Consider the following 23613-nt stretch of genomic DNA (forward strand, 5'->3'; position numbering starts at 1 on the left):
TTTTATTTTACACGATGTGCGTTATCATTCTAAAATATTGATGATTTTTTTTAAGACACCCTGTGATATTTCAGCAACAATGGGATCTTTTACAAAGCAGATAAAATCTTTTTACTTACATTGTGCACTAGAGCTACAATATTGGGTTCCCTTCAATCACAGTCCCTGTACGAGCAGGTAGGAGCTGATGAAACTCATAAGGATGTCACTGTAATGGGCAATCCCAATAAGACTAGAGTATGGGTTCCTTTGTGCACATGAAAAGCTGAATATTAATGATTCTGCCCAACTCTGCTTTCTTCCCAAAGCCTGGCTGTGTCAGGGATCTGCAATGCATGCAGTAAACTGTTGTCATAGCAACAGAGGCAGAACTGACTAAAATGTAACGCAGCGGCAAGGGTGCAAGGACAACATCAAATAGTTTACTTATTCCTAATTAGCAAATTACCACTGATTGCTCAATGAATCATGCAGCACAGAGGGAAGCCATTCAGCCCAGATTAACCATGGTGATATTGGGTTTTTTTCCCATTTCCAATTCCAAATTAAAAATTACAACATAATCTGCTTCCACTACTTGTTCAAGGAAAGAATTAAAGGACACTAGACCAAGTGGACCCGTTGGGCCCAAACTTCTGCATTGGTGCAGCACCCTCTCCTCTCCCCCCCCCCACCCCCACCCCCTCCCTCCTCCCTCCACCCCTCTCCTTCCCCACCTCCCCCCTCCCTGCCCCCCTCCCTCATCCTCCCTCCCTCCTTTCCCCCCCACCCCCTCCCTCCACACTCCCCTCCCCCCTACTCCATCCCCCTCAACCCCCCTTATCCTCCCTCCCTCCCTAGGAGTTAGATTTAAACTTTAAAATGTGAAAAACTTAAAAAATATAACACCGATTTCAATAGACAATAGACAATAGGTGCAGGAATAGGCCATTCAGCCCTTCGAGCCAGCACCGCCATTCAATGCGATCATGGCTGATCACTCTCAATCAGTACCCCGTTCCTGCCTTCTCCCCATACCCCCTCACTCCGCTATCCTTAAGAGCTCTATCCAGCTCTCTCTTGAAAGCATCCAACGAACTGGCCTCCACTGCCTTCTGAGGCAGAGAATTCCACACCTTCACCACTCTCTGACTGAAAAAGTTCAATGAAACCAGTTTAAGAATTAGGGGTAGGCCATTTAGAACGGAGATGAGGAAAAACTTTTTCAGTCAGAGAGTGGAAATCTGTGGAATTCTCTGCCTCAGAAGGCAGTGGAGGCCAGTTCTCTGAATGCATTCAAGAGAGAGCTAGATAGAGCTCTTAAGGATAGCAGAGTCAGGGGGTATGGGGAGAAGGCAGGAACGGGGTACTGATTGAGAATGATCAGCCATGATCACATTGAATGGTGGTGCTGGCTCGAAGGGCCTCATGGCCTCCTCCTGCACCTATTGTCTATTGTCTATTGAAACTTCTCCCATTACAACCAAAATGGTGAGTAAGGTGGGCCTAAAATTGTCTCACTATTGTGTACCACCGATTTGGCTGTAGTTCAGGAACAAACAAACAAACAAACACCGAGTTTTAGTATATAGATAACATTTCTAAATCTTACAAAAACAATAAAGATCTAGTCACAGAATGGCGGATCTCCTAGCTTGGTAATTGGTTTTGTAAAGCTGTCATTCTCATTCGTTTTTTTTCTCCTCGCAAAATCCTTGATCTGTTTAGTTTCCAACCGCATGGGTGGGTAAAAGTATAGAAAAGTATAAGTACAGAGACACAGCACAGAAGCAGGCCCTTCAGGCCAAAAAGCCCGCACCGACCAACAATCCCCACACATTAACTATACTACACACACACTGAGGACAATTTTACATTTATAACCAAGCCAAATAACCTACAAACCTCCCACGACTTTGGAGTGTGGGAGGCAGCCAAAGATCTTGGAGAAAACCCACGCTGGTCACGGAGAGAACGTACAAACTCCGTACAGACAAGTACCCGTGGTCAGGATCGAGCTAGGGTCTCTGGCGCTGTAAGGCAGTAGCTCTACCGCTACGCCACCGTGCTGCCCCATACCATGGATTTCTGCAACACAGCTACAAATACTGCCATTGATATAGCCTTTATAATTTTATAATATATCTCAAGACACTTGAACGAGGATTTGCCATTGAGACTGTCGGGGCCAAGAGTCATTTAGAAAGCAATTTGAAAGCTCACAACCTGGACAGCTGAAGGGCTAGCTTCCTATTATGGAGCATATAAAATCAGAAACATGCAAGGCAGCAGATTGAGGGCAGCAGCACCATTCTGAAGGGCTGTGGTTCTGGAAGCGATTAGAGATATAGTGCTCTTGGTGGAATTGAAAACAAAGAAAGGGGAGCAGCTCATGTTTTCCACCCAAAGAGCAGATGGCCAAAGGTTTTGACCTCATGAAATTTTGTGGAACAATACTTACAATTAAAGGCGCAAATGGATTGTAGTAAATCCATTCATATTCTGTACACTCATCAATAAAGTTTAACCTGCATGTCCCTTAGTTTCTATTATATATCAAATTAGTTGTTTGCTTCAGTGAATGTTTACCTCAGAAATAAGTATATTGTTTTGGACATTATTGGGGGTGACGGTCTTTCAAGAGGAGAGCAGCAATCAACGAGTGGCTCTGATACACAGCGGGGGAGGGTGGTGACAAGGAAAGTTGTTGTAAAAAGAGACTTGATAGTTTAGGCGGCAAACCAATTGCAGAGAATTGTGGACCATCACACAAACCAACCTCCCTTCCATTGACTCCATTGATACCTCACGCTGCCTCGGCAAGGCAAGCAGCATAATCAAGGATGAGTCGCACCCTGGCCACTCCCTCTTCTCCCCTCTCCCATCAGGCGAAAGGTATAGAAGTGTGAAACCACATACCTCCAGATTCAGGGACAGTTTCTTCCCAGCTGTTATCAGGCAACTGAATCACCCTACCACAACCATCCCTGCACATTAACATCACCGTACACACACTAGGGACAATTTTACATTTATACCAAGCCAATTAACCAACAAACCTGTACGTCTTTGGAGTGTGGGAGGAAACCAAAGATCTCAGAGAAAACCCATGCAGGTCACGGGAAGAACGTACAAACTCCGTACAGACAACACCCGTAGTAGGGATCGAGCCTGAGTCTCCGGCGCTGCAAACGCTGTAAGCAAAGGCAGCAACTCTACCGCTGCGCCACCGTGCCACCCTATAGCGCCGTGGGATTTGCTGTTAGTTTCAAAATAGGTATGGAAAGTGATAGGACTGGTTCACAAGCCCTAAATTGGGACAAGGCTAATTTTGGCAGAAGCTTGTGAAGTTTGATTGAGACAGGCTGTTAGCAGGTTCAGGAGTGTCTGGCAAGTGGGAGGCTTTTAAATGTGTTGGCTCTGAATTCTCCCTGACAGAAGGGTAAGTCTGCCAAGCTTATGGAACCCTTGTTGATGAGGGATATTGATACTCTGGGCAAGAAAAAAGGAGGCTCAAGAAGGATATGTTAGGTATCTGCAGCTGGGATCAAGCCAATCCTTTGAGGATGACAAGGGATGTAGGAGTACACTTAAGAAATAAATCAGGATGGGAAAAATGGGACACATTTAATGTAGTGGAGAAGCTTAAACGATTCTGCAAGTATATTAAAAGTGAAAGAATAACTAGAGAGAGGACAGTCCCCTTAAAGATCAATGTGATTACATGGTAGATGAAACTGAGTACCCAACTCAGTGCAAACAATAGAAGGAGCTTCCCGTCCCTCAATCTAATTGCCTATCTCATCTTCCCATCCTATCAGGCATCTGCCCCATCTGTGGCATGGTCTCACCACCCAATTCACTGGGTGTTTTCAAGAGAGAGCTAGATTTAGCTCTTAGGGCTAAAGGAATCAAGGGATATGGGGCTAAAGCAGGAACGGGGTACTGATTTTAGATGATCAGCCATGATCATATTGAATGGTGGTGCTGGCACGAAGGGCCGATTGGCCTACTCCTGCACCTATTTTTCTATGTTTCTATGTTTCAGAACTAGACTGGCAGCAATTAATCCTCGATCCCAAAGGGCTACCTAAGATTATAAGACATAGCTATGGAGACATTTATGTGAAGGTAACAATTACAAGAAAAAATATGAGATCTGTTTTGTCGCACCCTGGCCACTCCCTCTTCTCCCCTCTCCCATCAGGCAAAAGGTATAGAAGTATGAAAACACACACCTCCAGATTCAGGGACAGTTTCTTCCCAGCTGTTATCAGGCAACTGAACCATCCTACCACAACCAGAGAGCAGTGCTGAACTACTATCTACCTCATTGGTGACCCTCGGGCTATCTTTGATCAGACTTTAGTGGCTTTATCTTGCACTAAACGTTGTTCCCTTATCATGTTTCTACACACAGTGAATAGCTCAATTGTAATCATGTATTATCTTTGCACTTTCAGCACACAGCAAAAGCTTTTCACTGTACCTTGGTCGTCATGACAATAAACTGAACTAAAGCAGTTTGTGGAGTGGGTCTGTTACAAAGGTCAAGTCCATCCTTCAAATAAAGAGCCTTGCAGTAAGACCACTAGGTAAATGAGTACATTGTTGTTGTTAAATATATAACTGGGCATGTATGCTTCATGGAATTAATTAGGTAACTGTAGAATATCATATTTGTGAATAATTAGATGTAAATAATTAGATGTAGGTACAATTTAAAGTATGTAGATAACAATAGCCTGTATATATTTGTTACTTTAATGGAAAGGTATTTATTCACAAAATGCTGGAGTAACTCAGCAGGTCAGGCAGCATCTCAGGAGAGAAGGAATGGGCGATGTTTCGGGTCTCTCCTGAGATGCTGCCTGACCTGCTGAGTTACTCCAGCATTTTGTGAATAAATACCTTCGATTTGTACCAGCATCTGCAGTTATTTTCTTACACTCTTATGTTACTTTAATGGAAAGCTGTGCACTAAAGATGGATTTGAATGTGCCTAAAAGAACAGAGTGTTTTTGATATATTGTTGTGGAAGCCTCTGTTGTTACTGGAGTAGTAAATGGAGCAAAAACAACAGATGCTGAGAATCCCAGCACACCAACAGAAAATGCTGTAAGCCAAGCAAGATCATTGGGGAGAGAAGCAAGGTAAATGCTTCCAGCCACAGACCCTTCATCAGAACTGCAAAAATGTAAAGGCAAGCATATTTAAAATTACAGAAAGGGGGAGGGTGAAGAGAACAGAGGAAATGTCTGTGAGGCTGCAGAGCAAAGTTAGGAAAGCAACAATTATTTTTTAATAAAATCAGTAAGAGACAGAAATGACATCTGGAACAAACTGAAACAGAAAGGTAGAGCCACATTCATGTTGAGATAAATCATCACTGGGAATTGTTCAATTCAATATTAAGTCGCAATAGCTGCAGCATTTCCAGATGATGGGGAAGTGCTGCCCCTTCAGGTTTGATGGAGCAATGCAGGAGGCTGACAATGGATGTCAGAGTGGAAGTGAGGTGGAAGATTCAAGCTACAGGTGACTCAGAGTCATCCTTGCAGACTGAACAAGGGGCAATGAAAAGTGTTCACTCAAACGCATTTGGTTTCTCCAAAACGCAGGGGACAACATTGCGAATACCAAATGGGAAGTACCCGAGAGATCTTGACACGGTAGATGTCGAGGTGATGTTTCCCCATCTGGAGGAAGCCTAGAACTTAGCGTTTCAATTCAGTGTACCATATTCAATGCTCACAATGTTGTTTCCCCAATCTTGGATTCACGGACTGCTTTGTGTATTCAGCATTGCTACCACTTGCTGCAAGTTAAAACACACATGATTTCCATACAGCACAAAACAGGCCGCTTGGCCCATCGTGTCTGGGCTGCCCTTTTTTGCCCATCCATTGAAAGCTCCTTGACCCAAATGTTTTTCTAATTGTGTTTGGCACTAATAACTTGCTTTTTTTTAATATACATCTTTCTTTTAACAATTTTACATGTAACTAATGTATAGTTTGTTCTGTGTTTGTGTAAGTCTATGTGCGTGTTGTGTGTTTGTGTGCGTCTAATTATGTATAATTTGTTGTGTGTTTGTGTGAATCTACAAGCAAGATTTTTCATTGTACCTTTACCTCATCATACTTATGACAATAAACTAGACAATGCTGTTCTCTCCCTGCAGATGCTGCCTGGTCTACTGAGTATCTTCAGAAGTTTATATTTTCATTGCTGTCATTTGACTGTTGACTTGATTCAATAAAGAAGAGTTTTCTGGTAGCTCTCTGGTTTTATACAACCCTATTTGTAAATTCGGAACAGAGGCCATTTGAGTTTGCTCCATCATTTGATAAAATCACAATGATGTAACTGCAACTTTACTCCAAGCCCCATTTGCCCCTAATTAATTTTTTACACACTTCCTTATAAAGTATTCACCTATGCCTTAAAAACATTCAAATGCCCAGTCTAAGAAGAGAGTTCCCTCAGGGTAAAATTTCACGTTGTATCTTTCTTAAATGGGTGTTCCCTTATTTTTAAACAGTAATCTTGGTTCTAGATTCTCCCACAAGAGGAATTGATCTACATCCACCCTGTCAGGAACCCACAAGAATTTATGTTTCAACCAAGTTCACTTTCACTTCTACATGGTAGTGGAATCTAGCCTAGCCTGTCCAATCTTTCTTTCTAGCAATGTCATACAATAGTCTACTAAACCCTCTCTGAACTGATTCCAATGCATTCACATCCCTCCTTAAACACAGATATCAATAGTCTACGCAGAACTTCATGTGCACTCAACAATGCCCTATGTTATTGAATCATGACCTCCATACTTTTGATTTCCATTCCCCTCACAATAATTAATAATATAAAGTTAGTTTGCTTCATCGCTTGCATACAGAGACCTGGACACTGAGGTCACACTCATCTCAGAAACACTGCAATCTGACACCGTTTCGATATGAACCATTTTTTAAAAGTTTTCCTGCTAATGTGGACAATTTCACAATTCCACGTTACATTCTCTTGGCCAGATCTTTACTTACTCATTTATTCTTTCTACATCCCTTTGAAGCCTACTTACATCCTTGTCACAACTTAGTCTCCTACCTTAGAACCACCTTAGTCTCCTACCTTAGATGCTGGAAACTTGCCAAAAAAAGGGAACGGTGCTGGAGGAACTCAGCGGGTCAGGCAATATCTGCAGAGGTTAAGGGGGTGGTTGAATTTTTGGGTTGAGATTACTCATGTAGACTGGAAGAATAGGCAGGAGGTAGCTCGGCCAAAGAACTAACAGGTGGATCCAGGTGAGGTGGAGTTGGTTGGCAGATAACTATGAGTTGGGAGATGAAAGAGTGCAGTTTGCGAAAGGTCGGGAGGTGGGGAGTGTCAAACAAAAGGCTAGAGATTCTGGAATGTGCTAGAAAAGGAAGGTGAGGAATGGAACTGAACAAAAGGCTGGTGGCAGATGGAAACTACAGAGGGAAGGCAGGGGTGAACAGTATGGGAGGGGGGCATTCAGAGGGAGGAGTGTGTGGGAAGAGGGTGAAAGAAATAGAGTGGTAGGGGGCTAGAGATATTGCGGGAAGAATGGGATGTGTGAGAACCAGGATAGATAGGAAGAGAGGGAGAAAGGGAGGAAAGGAGTGCAGGTCAGCTGAAACTGGAAAATTCAATGTTCAAGCCACTGAGTTGTAGACAAACTAGGCAGAAAATGGGGCGCTGTTCCTCTTGAATGTGCAAACAGGAGGAACAATACCTCATTATCCATAAACCAAGGGCATAAACACCGAATTCTCACATTTCAGGTAACCTTTGTCTCTTTCTCTCTGTTCCTATCCACCTGGTTCTGTCTCACACCTCTATTTTCCACCGTACAACCCAGCCCCCTTTCACCATGTTTCTTTCCACACCCCGTCATACACTCCTCCCACTGGATTCCCTGTCCCCTCTAAAGCTCATGCCTCCCCTCCCTCTGCTCTTCCCATCTGCCGCTACCCCTCATTCTACACTTAGGGCAGCACGGTGGCGCAGCGGTAGAGTTGCTGCCTTACAGCGCCAGAGACCCGGGTTCGATCCTGACTACGAGTGCTGTCAGTACGGAGTTCGTATGTTCTCCCCGTGACCGTGAGAGGCTTCTCCGGGATCTCCAGTCTCATCTCACATTCCAAAGATGTACAGGTTTGTAAGTTAATTGTCTTTGATAAAAAATTATAAATTGTACTTAATGTGTAGCATAGCGTTAGTGTGCGGGGATCGCTGGTCGGCACGGACTCGGTGGACCGAAGGGCCTGTTTCCACGCTGTATCTCGCAACTCTGAACTTTCTTTCTTATCAAATTCCAGAACCTGCAACCTTGTGTTCTCAACATCATCTACCATTCTCTGGCTCTCTCCACCCTTTGCTCCCCAACCAGTTATCTATCAATTAACCCCTCCTCACCTTGTATCCACCTTCCACTTGCTAGTGTACTTTAGTTTAGTTTAGTTTAGCTTAGAGATAGTGCGGAAACAGGCCCTTTCAGCCCACCGGGTCCACGCCGACCAGCGATCCCCGCACACTAACACTATCCTACACCCACTAGGGACAATTTTGTCTTACATTTACCAAGCCAATTAACCTACAAACCTGTACATCTTTGGAGTGTGGGAGGAAACCGAAGATCTCGGAGAAAACATACGCAGTCACGGGGAGAACGTACAAACTCCGTACAGACAGCAGCCGTAGTCGGGATTGAACCCGGTTCTCCGGCGCTGCATTCGCTGGAAGGCGGCAACTCTACCGCTGCGCCACCGTGACCGCCCAGTTCTTGCCCCACCTCTCCATCCCACCTCTTTATATTAACTCCTTTCCCACTACTCGTTTAGTGCAGATGAAGGTTCGTGACCTGAAATGTTAACTGTCCATTTCCTTCCACAGATGCAGCCTGACCCAGTGAGCTCCGCTCCCTGTAGCTCACTGCTTGTTGCATCTCACCAACCAATGAAGGACTCATTAATCATACTATTTATTTTCTGTTAGCTGGCTAAATCTCTGTCGCTGCCTTTCTGCCACCTTCCACAACATGAGCTTTTATTCTTTACCATAACTTTTGATATAACACCTTATTAAATGCCTCTGGAGATCTAAGTTACAGTAAACCCTTGTTATAATAGACCATGGGGGGGGGGGGGGGGGGGGGAGAGAATGATGTCCGTTATTGCCGATTGTCCATTATAACCTCGTAAGGTATTATCACTGCATGTAGTTGAAACAAAGAACTGCAGATGATGGCTAATACACAAAAGAGACACAAATTGCTGGATCAGCAAGAGACACAAATTGCAAACTCAGCGGGTCAGGCAACATCTCTGGAGAACGTGGATAGGTGACGTCAGGGCCCTTCTTCAGACTGTTACTCCAGCACTTTGTGTCATTTCATTTTAACACCAGGTGCTGATGCCGCTAATCTGCGTCAGTGGGCCCTTCTACACTGGTTCACACGGCTGTTGTTAGGGCTCACGTCGTAGCCCCTGGCCGACAGCTCTTCCTTTAGGCCGCTGCCAATGACAAGATGCCCTCAGCCACCATGGGGCTCACTCCCCTCTCATCTCTGTTTCCGGTTCTACGTTGGGATATGTCGGTGACTCCGGGAGAGAAGGAGGTGGTGGGGGTGGGGGTGGGGGTGGGGGGGGGGAAGAGGCAACGGGAAAAGGAGACGGCGGCTTTCGAGCGGAATCGAGAATTCCTTCTTCTCGATGGAAGAAGCGAGAGCTGGTGAGAGGGGTGGGACCCACACACTGACCAAGCCCGTCCTGATGGTGGCGACAGCCCGAAGAAAGCCCTGTCCCCAGGGGCGACAGTGTGAACCGCAACAACGGCAGCTTCAACTGGACCATGAAGGGCTGTGGGGGGTGAAGGGCAGGGGTGGGTGAAGAAGGGCTCGCAGGTGAACTATGTGACCCCTTGGAAGCTTGCGCTATAACAGCTCGGGAGATAAGGTCCGTCCGCTATAACCAAAATCTGTTATAAAGGGGTCCATTAAAATTGAGGGTTTGCTGTATTTTTCTTAGTAAGAAGTCGTCCCAAGGTGCCTACAGCTATTACAATAATGGATTATAATAACAGGAGACAAAGAGTGCACAATGTACAATCTAAAGTTAATGGTATATAGGGATGTTGCAAAACAAAAGACCAAAACACTGCAGTTATTTGCAATAGATTCTACGTTCTAACATTATGATAGTCATGGTTTAGTAATGCTTCTGGTTTTAATTTGAGTGCACAAAGACAATATATACATGGCTTTTCATGGTTGCTTAGTAATAGCTAAAGTAGCATTTTATCGCCTGCTGAATGCTGTAGAAGATAAGAGGAGCAAAGTTAATTTCACCTGCTGTCACTTTGGGTCCAGCAGCCAATTTCCCATTGATTCCATTTGCTTTAGTCACAGTGTAGGCTGTTTGGCTTCCATTCTGCGTCTCGGCTGGGTGCTCCCTGAACGAGTAGCCATTCTCAGTCCTGGATATACATTCAGCTGGGGCAGTCTGCTCTTTAAAATCTGCAGCAAACTGATGAGAAGCAGTCTCGAGGACAGTGTTCGAGGTCCATTGTGGTGCATTCGCTGCCTCAGCCTTCCTGTCGTCTGCCATTCTTCTTTGGTCAGCTCACAACTGCAATTAAGATCATTGTACTGGTTATTAAAGATGACTGCTAACAATGCAAGGCATAATAATCCTTCTGAGTCAATTTCACGTTCAGATAATTTACAATTTTCATTTTAATGATTAACACTAACAGATCATGTAATGTAAGAAAATAACTGCAGATGCTGGTACAAATCGAAGGTATTTATTTCACAAAATGCTGGAGTAACTCAGCAGGTCAGGCAGCATCTCAGGAGAGAAGGAATGGGTGACGTTTTGGGTCGAGACCTTCAGACTGATATCAGGGGGGCGGGACAAAGGAAGGATATAGGTGGAGACAGGAAGATAGAGGGAGAACTGGGAAGGGGGAGGGGAAGAGACGGACAGAGGAACTATCTAAAGTTGGAGAAGTCAATGTTCATACCGCTGGGCTGCAAGCTGCCCAAGCGAAATATGAGGTGCTGTTCCTCCAATTTCCGGTGGGCCTCACTCTTGGCACTGGAGGAGGCCCATGACAGAAAGGTCAGACTGGGAGTGGGAGGGGGAGTTGAAGTGCTCGGCCACCGGGAGATCAGGTTGGTTAAGGCGGACTGAGCGAGGGTGTTGAGCGAAATGATCGCCGAGCCTGCGTTTGGTTTCACCGATGTAAATAAGTTGACATCTAGAGCAGCGGATGCAATAGATGAGGTTGGAGGAGGTGCAGGTGAACCTCTGACACTAACAGATCAAATCGGAAAACCTCTTGACTTTGTAGCAAACACCATCAGAGATTGTTAATGTCTGCAATGGACTTATTATTATGAAAGTAACTGGTCTCATTTTTGCATCTATTTCATATATTCCCAACATGAAAAATTTACATCCTTGCTCATGCAGATCCATTGTCATGTTTAGCAAATAACTTTCACACAAGTAAATGATTGCTCAGCAAATTCCACTCCTCCCTAACCCCCACCCCATTTTATCTCACTGTTTCTTTATTAACATGTAATGCATTTGCAAATCTCCTTAAGATTAGAATACTTAGTAAAAAATATAATCCTTCAAATAAGTGGGCAAAGCAGCATTTGCATTTTAGGGTCCACACTTCATAGCACATTGCTTTGTTTTTAACTAAAGTTTTGATTATGTCACTACATCCCTTGTTGGTTGAATGATAATAAACACTGGGAGATTATTTAATGAGAAACTTAAATCCATCATTAAATCAGATTCCTTTCCCCTGTGAAATTAACATTTGACTAATGGGTATTGTCTAATTAATGCACTGATACAAAAATGCTTAAGGTTAAATATGAAATGTGCTCAGATATCAGCAGAGTGAGAACTTCTCATGACAATTCACAAGTCACCATCCAATCCACACATTGGGAACTGCTTGGATTAATCAGATGAGCAAAACCTGGGCTACATTGTGCAGAATTATTTGTTGAATCATTATGTATCATATATTGCCACCTGTCGGAAAGAAAGATAAATGTAACAACATCTTTGATTCAATATGATACACAACATTAATAATGAAGACTCATTGACAAGGACACATGGTATCCATCCAAGACCGCAAAAATTTGCAGCGAATTGTGGACGCAACCCAGACCATCACACAAACCAACCTCAACTTCTATTGAAGGTAGACACAAAAAGCCAGAGTAACGCAGCGGGACAGGCAGCATTTCTGGAGAGAAGGAATGCGTGACGTTTCGGGTCGAGACCCTTCTTCAGATGTTTTCAGACCCTTCTCCAGCTTTTTGTGTCTACCTTCGATTTAAACCAGCATCTGCAGTTCTTTCCTACTCCATTCTATAATAGAGTCATAAGTCATAGAGTGATACAGTGTGGAAACAGGCCCTTCGGCCCAACTTGCCCACACCGGCCAACAATGTCCCAGCTACACTAGTCCCACTTGCCTGCACTTGGTCCATATCCCTCCAAACCTGTCCGATCCATGTACCTGTCTAATTGTTTCTAACTGTCTAATGTGATTTTTTCTATTGCAAATCTCAAATTGTGCAGTACAGAGGCAAATAAATAAATGATAGGTCTTTGTCCCAAACATTATGGAGGGCATTGTACAACAACAACTACACCACTGCCCTCATCAACCATTTTGGTCACAAATCAGTCATATTTGTGAGACACGACCTCCCACGTACTTGACTCCATTTATACCTAATGCTGCCTCGGCAAGGCCAGCAACATAATCAAGGACCAGTCGCACCCTGGCCACTCCCTCTTCTCCCCTCTCCCATCAGGCATAAGGTATAGAAGTGTGAAAACCCACACCTCCAGATTCAGGGACAATTCCTTCCCAGCTGTTATCAGGCAACTGAATCATCCTACCACAACCAGAGAGCAGTGCTGAACTACTGTTTACCTCATTGGTGACCCTCGGACAATCCTTGATCGGACTTTGCTGGCTTTACCTTCCACTAAACGTTATTCCCTCATCATGTATCTATTCACTGTAAATGGATCGTTTGTAATCATGTATTGTCTTTCTGTTGACTGGTTAGCACGCAACCAAAGCTTTTAGCTGTGCCTTGGTACACATGACAATAAACTGAACTGATGGTATAATACAAAACTCTCAGAATAGGGGTGTCTGGTTGAAATTTAACAGACAGAAAATTTTGAAAAATTTATAAATGGAAAGTTTCAAAAATGTTGACTGAATTTAAAGTAACTTTATTCCCATATGTAAAATGGAATTAGGTGAATGTTTGAAGAACAGAATTTCAAAATGAAATCAAAAGATTCAAACTTAAAAAGGGCCCGTGTGATGTTTGGTTTAATAAGTAATGAGTAATTTGGAAAATGCAGGAACATCATCAAAGCATGTGATAAACATTTTATGAAGTAGTAAGTAGTTAAGATCATAAGATTATGTGATAGGAGCAGAATTAGGCCATTCGGCCCATCAAGTCTACTCCGCCGTTCAATCATGACTGATCTATCTCTCCCTCCTAACCCCATTCTCCTGCCTTCTCCCCATAACCTCTGACACCCGTACTAAACAACAATCTATCTATCTCTGCCTTAAATATATCCACTGACTTTGCCTCCACAGCCTTCTGTGGCAAAGAATTCCAAGATTCACCACCCACTGACTAAAGAAATTCCTCCTCATCTTCCGAGAAGAACGTCCTTTAATTCTGAGGCTATGACACCGTCCTAGACTCACCCACTAGTGGGAACATCCTCTCCACATCCACTCTATCCAAGCCTTTCACTATTCTGTACGTTCCAATGAGGTCCCTTCTCATTCATAAACTCCAGCGAGTACAGGCCCAATATCATCAAACGCTCGTCATATGTTAACCTATTCATTCCTGGTTAAATGATGATATGCTTCATGCAGGTGACACCTATATTGCTAGTGTGGCAGACCATGAAGAAGGCCGTCAAAGCATACAGTGGAATACAGTATGTCAACTGCAGAATGGGCAGAGAAATGACAGATGGAATTTAATCCAAGCAAGTGTGAGTTGTTGCATATTGGGAGGCCAAATGTAAGGGGAAGGTACGGAATGGAATGGAATACTTCATTGTCACATGTAACAAGGCACAGTGAGATTCTTTGCTTGCATACCTAATGTGTACAAATAGCAGCCACCTACGGCGCTGACAAAGTTACAAAGTACGCCGGCTCCTCCTTTTGTCCCCCTCCCAACAGTAGTTTCCCCACGCCGGTCCCCATTGTCTTTTATTCTTCCCCCCCTTCCCAATTGTCCATTGTTCTTTTCTCCCCTTCCCCCCCCCCCACCCCTCCTCACGGCGGTCCCCCCATGCCGGGTCCTCCGTTGTACTTCCCCCCCCACACTGGGTCCTCCGTTGTACTCCCCCCCCCCCCACACTGGGTCCTCCGTTGTACTTCCCCCCCACACTGGGTCCTCCATTGTACTTCCCCCCCACACTGGGTCCTCCATTGTACTTCCCCCCTGTTGTGATATTGCAGGGACTACTTTGTTGTATCACAAGGACTACTTTGTTTGCCTGTGTAGTAATGTCTATATAAGAGAATGAGGTGGTTAGGTGGCCACTCTGGTTCCAGGTGGCCATGGAATAAACAGCCTGGATTTAAGCTCCAGCATTATAACCTTTTAAACACGTGTACTTGTGGTCCGTCCAGGGTCATAACAAAGGTACAACAGATACTGGACCACAAAGTACAACACCCCCCACACTGGGTCCTCCATTGTACTCCCCCCCCCCCCCCCCACACTGGGTCCTCCATTGTACTCCCCCCCCCCCCCCCCCCTCCACACTGGGTCCTCCATTGTACTTCCCCCCCACACTGGGCCCTCCTTTGTTCTTCCCCCTCCCTCATGGCAGTCCTCCAAGCTCTCACGGACGTGCACTGCTACACTGTACTCTCACTGGTACACTTGATTTTTGACTGTTAATAGTTGTGATGTGCAGTGGGTTGCCACACAAGTAGATGGAGTGGTGAAGGAGGCAGATGGCATGGTTTCCTTCTTTGGTTGGGACATTGAGTATAAAAGTCAGTCAGTCATGATGCAGCTTTATTGGACTGTGGTTTGGCTGCATTTTGAGTATTGTGTACAGTTCTGGTCGCCACATCGCTGGAAGGTTGTGGAGGTTTTCGAGAGGGTGGAGAAGAGGTTACCAGAATGCTGCCTGGATTAGGGAATATTAGTTACAAGGACGAACTCGTATTCTTTTCTCTGGACCATGGGAGTTTGAGGGAACATCTGATAAAAGTACATAAAATTTTGAGTTGGCGTAGATTGGGTAGACAGTCATATCCTTTTTCCCCAGGGTGGAAATGTCAAAGACAAGAGGGCATAGGTTTAGGATGTGAGGGGCAAAGTTTAAAGGGGACTAGACCAAGTGGACCCATTGGGCCCAAACCTCTACTGCATTGGTGCAACGCCCTCTCCTCCCCCCCCCCCCTCTCCCCCCTCCCTCCTCCCTCCCCGTCTCCTCCACTTCCCCCCCCATTCCATCCTCCTCAACCCCCCCTTATCCTCCCTCCTTCCCCCTCCCTCCCCTTCCACCTCCCTCCCTCCCTCCCTGGGAGAAAGATTTAAACTTTAAAATGTGAATAACTTTAGAAATATAACACCAATTTCAATGAAAGTTGTTTCATTAGCATCAAAGGGACGACGGTGAGTAAGGTGGGCCTAAAATTGTTGCGCTATCGTGTACCGTTTTGGCTGTAGTTCAGGAACAAACAAATAAACAAATGAGAGTTTCAGTATATAGATGTGCAGCAAGTTTTTTTTGACATAGAAAGTGGTGGGTGCCTGGAATGCGATGCCAGTGGTGGTGGCAGAGGCAGATACAACAATGGCGTTTAAAAAACATTTAGGTAGACACATGGATATGCTGGGCATGGAGAAGTATGGTCATGCATAGGCAGATGAGATTAGTTTATCTTGGCATTATATTCAGCACAGACATTGTGGACTGAAGAGCCTGTTGCTGTGCCATAACATTGACAGTAGATTTATGCACTATGTGTACAGCCAGAAGCATTTCATCGTTTAACCAAAACAATAAACAATTTTTGTCGATATTTGGACACTGAAGCAGTTAAATTTTTATCAATGTGCATGCGTCAATAATTACATGCGACATTTGCACTGCTGGTTCAGAATCCCTGCTGCTCCTGTAATTGCACACCTGGAAATGCAAAAAGAAAAACTGGAAGCCACTATTAGATCCCCAGTTTGCAAAAGAGCTCCACAAGGAAAAATGTTCCCTTTGTCATCATTTAGTGCAAACCTCAAGATCGTTTTTTAAGAATGTCATTAAAACTTTCGATGCGACTAAATCAAACTAAATCAATATGATACATTCACTACAAATATCAAAATCATCAGGCAGCCCAGTGGTACAGCGGTAGAGTTACTGCCTTACAGCGCCAGAGACCCGGGTTCAATCCTGACTACGGGTGTTGCCTGTACGGAGTTTGTACGTTCTCCCTGTGACCGCGTGGGTTTTCTCCAGGATCTCCGGGTTCCTCCCACATTCCAAAGATGAACAGGTTTGTAAGTTAATTGGCTTCGGTAAAAATCGTAAATTGTCCCTCGTGTGTGGGATAGTGCTAGTGCACGGGGTTCACTGGTCGACATGGACTTGGTGGGCCGAAGGGCCTGTTTCCGTGCTGTATCTCTAAACTAAACGAAGCTGAAAATAGCGCATTGACTATTTAAAAGAATCTGTTGCAGTCCTAAAATTCCATATCCGTCTTCCATGTAATTAATCGACAGCCAACTCTCGTTTTAACAAACCTCTGTATGCGTGTGTACCACAGTAGGCTACTGAGCAATTATTTCCTCACAACTATGAACACTGATTAACTGGCCATTCAGTCTCAATGTAAATTCTCATCTGGCACTCACGCTCATTCTGCACCATAAGGTCTTCTCCCGTCAACGATTGGTCAATTTTCCGTGCTCAATCTCTACACAAAAATGATGATGCGTGCATCTCCTGTAATCAGGAATTCTGTGCTGGTGATGTCTGTGTCGGTAAAGATTTTTGCCCCACCAGTAATGTACACCAATAGATCTTAAGAACAGTAATTGAAAAGAGAAACAAGATTAACTGGGGCCTTCCATCAAACGAAACCTCCAGCTTTACAAAAAGGCTTCATAACGATCGATACTAAATGCTTGCAGACAGGATTATGAATGAAAAGGCTAAATTTATGCTCTCTTTTGACTGACCGTCCCTGGCTATGAAGTTGCTTTTGCAATCCGCCTGGGATTGGGGTAATAAATTAAGATTTACATACTTGCTCAAAGACCAGATGTGCCTCTGTGTTCATTTTAAGCAGCTGCACCATTAAAAAGGGGGTGTTTTTGAATGTTAGCTATATAATTTAAGCCCCAGTTTCTAAATGCAAAAAACGTCTGGCCAAAGCAGAGCTTGTCAATCTAGGGAACAAAAGGAAATTATAACTCTGCACCATTTCTAACGTGTGTAATTAATGATTTGCGCAACTCCTCAACAAAGGAACTGCAGAATATATATTGTCTCCTCAATTCCATTTTGTTGTAGTTAAATAGACTATATAACCACTACCCAGCAAATGCATTTAAAAAAGAAAAGGTTGATACTAATGCGTCCAGAATATGGAAGCCATGCACCTTAGAAAGCATTTTATCGGGATGCATCACAGCTTAGTTTGGGAACAGCTCCATCCAAGACAGCAAGACATTGCAGTGAATTGTGGACGCAGCCCAGACCATCACACAAACCAACCTCCCTTCCATTGACTCCATTTATACCTCACGCTGCCTCGGCAAGGCCAGCAGCATAATCAAGGACCAGTCGCACCCTGGCCACTCCCTCTTCTCCCCTCTCCCATCAGGCAAAAGGTATAGAAGTGTGAAAACGCACACCTCCAGATTCAGGGACGGTTTCATCCCAGCTGTTATCAGGCAACTGAACCATCCTACCACAACCAGAGAGCAGTGCTGAACTACTATCCACCTCTTTGGTGACCCTCAGATTATCCTTGATTGGACTTTGCTGGGTTTACCTTGCACTAAACATTATTCCCTTGTCATATATCTATACACTGTAAATGGCTTGATTATAATTATGTATTGTCTTTCTGCTGACTGGTTAGCACGCAACAAGTGTCTCATTGTATCTCGGTACACGTGACAATAGACTATACTGGACTATGCTGTACGCAAGGTTTAAACACAACATCAAGGAAGGATATTTGATGAAACACCTCTTTTATTCTCTACATTTTTCAGGGACCATCTTTTCTGAGGCACTCTGATCTCCTCCCAATCAGCTTTGCTGTCCACAAACAAAACAGAGGCAACACCTGTCTATTCACCTCTACCCTCCACAGTGCTCAGGATATCAAATATTTGTGCCAGGTAAGACGCAGCTTTATTGCACGCTCTCTCATATAGTCATGTGTATTTACTGTTCAGGTGGACTTCAGACTTTACTTTAGACATTGGAGATAGAGCGTGGAAACACGCCCTTCGGCCCACCGAGTCCATGCCAACCAGCAATCACCCTGTACACTAGCACTACCCTACACACTAGGGACATTTGTGTACGGCAGCAACTGTACCGCTGTGTTACCGTTCTGATCTGTGGCGTCTCTGAGAAGATCAAATGCAGACAGGGTGATTGGTTTTCTGAATACTCGATTCAATCTCCAACAATGATCCTGAGTTAAGAGAGTTCAGAGTTCAGTTTAGTTTATTGTCACGTCTACCGAGGCACAATGAAAAGCTTTTGTTGCGTGCTATTCTGTTACTGTTACCGGGCACTAGTTCATTATTCCAATAGCCCAGTTTCCTACCGCAAACATGTTCCCAATGTTGGGGGAGTCCAGAACCAGAAGGCAGTGGAGGCCAATTCTCTGAATGCATTCAAGAGAGAGTTAGATAGAGCTCTTAAGGATAGCGGAGTCAGGGGGTATGGGGAGAAGGCTGGAACGGGGTACTGATTGAGAATGATCAGCCATGCTCACATTGAATGGTGGTGCTGGCTCGAAGGGCCGAATGGCCTACTCCTGCACCTATTGTCTATTGTCTATTTTGATGAACTGCACAACCAGGCATTTTACAAACATGGGACCTCCTGCAAGTCATAAGTCAACCACTGCTGCCTGCCCTGTCCCTCTCTTCCCCTCCCCCTTCCCAGATCTCCCACTGTCTTCCTGTCTCCACCTATATCCTTCCCTGACATCAGTCTTAAGAAGGGTCTCGACCCGAAACGTCACCCATTCCGTCTCTCCTGAGATGCTGCCTGACCTGCTGAGTTACTCCACCATTTTGTGAATAAATACCTTCGATTTGTACCAGCATCTGCAGTTATTTTCTTACACTTACTGCTGTCTGTCCCTCTTCAACATAAAACGTTTGAATATAAGTAGATATTTTTGCTGTTGCTACAACTCATCTAAGTTCCACAGGCATTTATTCACCTGACCCTATACAAATCACACTGGAAACTAGGCTCTGGCACTAGGACCAGTAGAAGCAAAATACTTTTTTCTTTCCTATTCTTTTAACAACGACACTGTTTTCTATCCTTTTTTTAAAGAGATACAGCGCTGAAACTGGCCCTTCAGTGCACCGGTACGCACAGACCAGCGATTCCCGCACATTAACACTATCCTACACATACTTGGGACAATTTACACTTACATCAAGCTAATTTACTAACAAACCTGTGTGTCTTTGGAGTGTGGGAGGAAACCGAAGGTCCCAGAGAAAACCCACACAGATCATGGGGAGAACATACAAACAGCACCCGTAGTCAGGATCGAACCCGGGTCTCCAGCGCTGTAAGCCCTGTAAGGCAGCAACAAAACCGCTGTGCCATCGTGCCCTTACATTTGACCTTTGATCCTCATGGTTAGCCCCAATTCCAGACTGGGAAATAAATTATCTATATTTGCATTGAATTCCATGTGATAGTTCTGTGATTAAATTATCTATTCTAAAAATGTGGGGATCTTCTTTTAGCCTTCTATGACCTTCTAGGACCTTTTAGCCTTCTAGGACCTTCAGTGCCTTCATATCAGTCAATAAAATCTATCCAAGTTATCACTACTTAGAGGTCACGTTGTACATTAGGCTGCAATAATTCGAACATAGAATAGTATAACGCGGCCCTTCGGCCCACAATATCTGTGTTGATGCAAAGACCAACACTTAACGGCCTGCGCATAATCCATATCAACCCATTTCCGGCATATCCATGCGCCTATCCAAATGTGACTATTGGTACAAATCTTAAATGTCACTATTGCATGTGCCTCAACCACCAGCCCCAGCAGCTTGTCAAAGGCACTCGCCATCTTCTATGTAAATATGGCACATCTCTTTCAAACTTTGTCCCTCTCACTTCAAAGTTGTGCCCTCTAGTATTTGATTTTTCCATCATGGGATAATGGTTCTGACTGCCTGTTCCATCTATTCATCCCGTCATTTTATACACTTCTCACTGCAGGTCTCACTGCAACCTCCAGCATCCCAGAGAGTACAATCAAAGTATGTCCAACCACTCCCAGAGCTAACACACTCTGGTCCAGGCATCATTCTCACAAACTACATTTGCACCCTTTCCAAAGCCTCCAACTCCTCCTTGTTATAGGGTGACCAGAACGGCATGCAATACTCCAAATACGGCCAAACCAAAGTTCGATAATGCTGCATCATGACTATCTGACTTTTATACTCAATGTTCTGAGCTATGAATCGTCTCTGACCCCTCTCACTCTGGCCACAAACTCTTTGAAACACTTCCCTCTGGAAGGCGACTCCATACTGTCAAAGCAGCCACAGCCAGACATAAAAACAGCTTTTTTCCACGAGTGATAGTTCTACTCAATAACCAAAGTCTGTAGTCTCTTTTTTGCTCTGGTTTATTTTCACCCACATGTTTAGACCGTAATGGTGTATCCTTATTGTTTTGATGTGTTTATGTTTTATTCTTAATTGTTAACTGTATGTTTGTGTTGTCATTTGTGAGCGGAGCACCAAGGCACATTCCTTGTATCTGCACATGCTTGGCCAATAAACTTATTCATTCATTCATTCATTCATGAAAGCAAGCATACCATATGCCTTCTTTACCACTCTATCGACTTGTGTTACCACATTTCGAAGGTATCACAAAATGCTGGACTAACTCAGCGGATCAGGCAGCATCTCTGGAGAGAAGGAATGGGTGACGTTTCGGGTCGAGACCCTTCTTCAGACCTTCTTCAACCCGAAACGTCACCCATTCCTTCTCTCCAAAGATGCTGCCTGACCCGCTGAGTTACTCCAGCATTTTGTGTCTACCTTCGATTTGTACCAGCATCTGCAGTTATTTTCCTACATGTGTTACCTCTTTTACTGAGTTATGGACGGACTGCAAGATCACTTTGTACACTAATGCTGTTAAGGGTCATGCCACCAATTGCATATTTTCCCCTTACATTTGACCTTCCAAAGTGCAACACCTCACACGCTTGGATTAAATACCTTCTACCATTTCTCTGGCCATTTATGTAGCTGATCTATCTCCCGCCTAACACTTTGGCAACCTACCTCACAGTCTGCGACCCAAGGCAATCTTGGGGTCATCTGCAAACTTACTAAGCAACCCATTCATGTCACAGATCCCTGCAGAACTCCACTGGTCACAGACCTCCAGCCAGAATACTGTCTTTCCACCACGATCTCTGTCTTCTAAGAGTAAGCCAGTTATGAATCCATATAGCCAAATCATGCACCTCAATCTTCTAGATCAGCTTACCATGGAGACTTTATCAAATGCCTTACTAAAATCCATGTGGACATCATCATCCACTGCCCTACCTTCATCGATCACCTTCGTCACCTCCTCAAAAAAAGGTCAGTAAGACATGACCTGCCATGTACAAAGCAATGCTGACTGTCCCCAATAACCCATTCTCTTCCAAATGCGAGTAAATCCTATCCTAAAGAATCCTCTCCAATAGCTTCCCTACCACTGACATGATAGTCACAAGCCTATCATTCCCATGGAATCTCACTAGTTCTCTTCTTAAATAAAGGAACGGCATTAGGATTTGCAGATGGTGTGGTCAGCAAGTAAGTGGTCCTGCGTTGGAAATTTCATTTATTATTTTTTTGAAACTCTGCAAATTGGTAGAAATATAAAATTGATAACCAAAATCACCAAAACATCTGGTTCTTGAGCCTTTGAGACTTCCAACAGTTCAACTCACCCAAACGAAGCAGATAAACGAATAAAGGAATTGTGAAAGAAATAAAGAATTATGTCTGTGTGTGTCACTGCATGTGTGCGCGTCTCTCTGTCTGTGTGTGTCTGTGTGTGTCTGTGTGTGTCTGTGTGTGTCTGTGTGTGTCTGTGTGTGTCACTACATGTGTGCGCGTCTCTCTGTCTGTGTGTGTCTGTGTGTGTCTGTGTGTGTCTGTGTGTGTCTGTGTGTGTCTGTGTGTGTCTGTGTGTGTCAGAAGGTCATAAATAATAGGAGTGGAATAATCGGCCCACCATTCAATCATGGCTGATCTATTTTTCCGTCCTAACCCCATTCTCCTGCCTTCTCCACATAACCCCTGACACCTGTACTAATCAATAATCCGCTGACTTGGCCTCCACAGCCTTCTGTGGCAAAGAATTCCACAGATTCACCAACCTCTTACTAAATAAATGTCTCCTCATCTCCTTCCTAAAAAAACATCCTTTAATTCCGAGGCTATGGCCTCTGGTCCTAGACTCTCCCACTAGTGGAAACATCCTCTCCACATCCACTCTATCCAGGCCTTTCACTATTCGGTAAGTTTCAATGAGGCCAGCCCTCATCCTTCTAAACTCCAGCGAGTACAGGCCCAGTACCGACAAACACTCATCATATGTTGACCCAATCATTCCTGGGATCATTGTTGTAAACCTCCTCTGGACCCTCTCCAGAGCATGTCTGTCTGTGTGTGTGTGCGCGTGCGTGTCCCTCTGTGCGTCTCTCCCTCTCTCTGTGCGTCCATCTCTCTGTCTCTGTCTCTCCCCTGGAGGAGTGGGACAAAGGAGATTAGGATCAATGCGCTGCCAGCAGAAGCAAGGCTAGATTCAATTACATTGAAAGGTTGTGTGGAATTGCAGAAATAAATGATATAATTAGAAGGATACGACATCATTAAGTGGTCATCCTAACATTGTGCTGACTGATTCATTTTTGGAGCACAAGTGAAGCAATGTCTTGACAAATGAGGGAAGGTCGATAAGTATCCATTTCTGAGAAGCTGCTGGTAGACTGGAGCAATGCCAATTGCTGTGCTGGTCGTAACACATGGCAATTCATGCCTTCTTTCCTACAAATCACTGTTCTTTACACACTAATGACTATGGGTGCATTATACTCAATTTTCCAGTAGATGCTACGGATAAACTTTATTTCATTCCTGACAGCATCGCTTTGTCTCACCGATGTGCAGGGGACCACATCGGGAGTCAAAATGGGAGCATTGGTGATTTAGTTTAGAGATACAGTGCAAAAACATAC

The 23613-nt window shown here is 44.3% G+C and overlaps 1 protein-coding gene across 21 annotated transcripts in view; it reads right to left on the reverse strand.

Annotated features, from left to right (window-relative positions):
• Window positions 1-23613, reverse strand: part of LOC144596077 (microtubule-associated protein 2-like) — a 280705-nt gene that overhangs the window by 68345 nt on the left and 188747 nt on the right. For all 21 annotated transcript variants that reach the window (XM_078404207.1, XM_078404210.1, XM_078404216.1 and 18 more), the window contains one exon: window positions 10355-10634. In XM_078404207.1, coding sequence (XP_078260333.1) covers window positions 10355-10613 — 259 coding nt within the window. In that variant the 5' untranslated portion in view covers window positions 10614-10634. The remainder of the gene's footprint in view (window positions 1-10354; window positions 10635-23613) is intronic.

This window comes from Rhinoraja longicauda, chromosome 8 (genome assembly GCF_053455715.1).
Source record: "Rhinoraja longicauda isolate Sanriku21f chromosome 8, sRhiLon1.1, whole genome shotgun sequence".
NCBI lineage: Eukaryota > Metazoa > Chordata > Chondrichthyes > Rajiformes > Arhynchobatidae > Rhinoraja > Rhinoraja longicauda.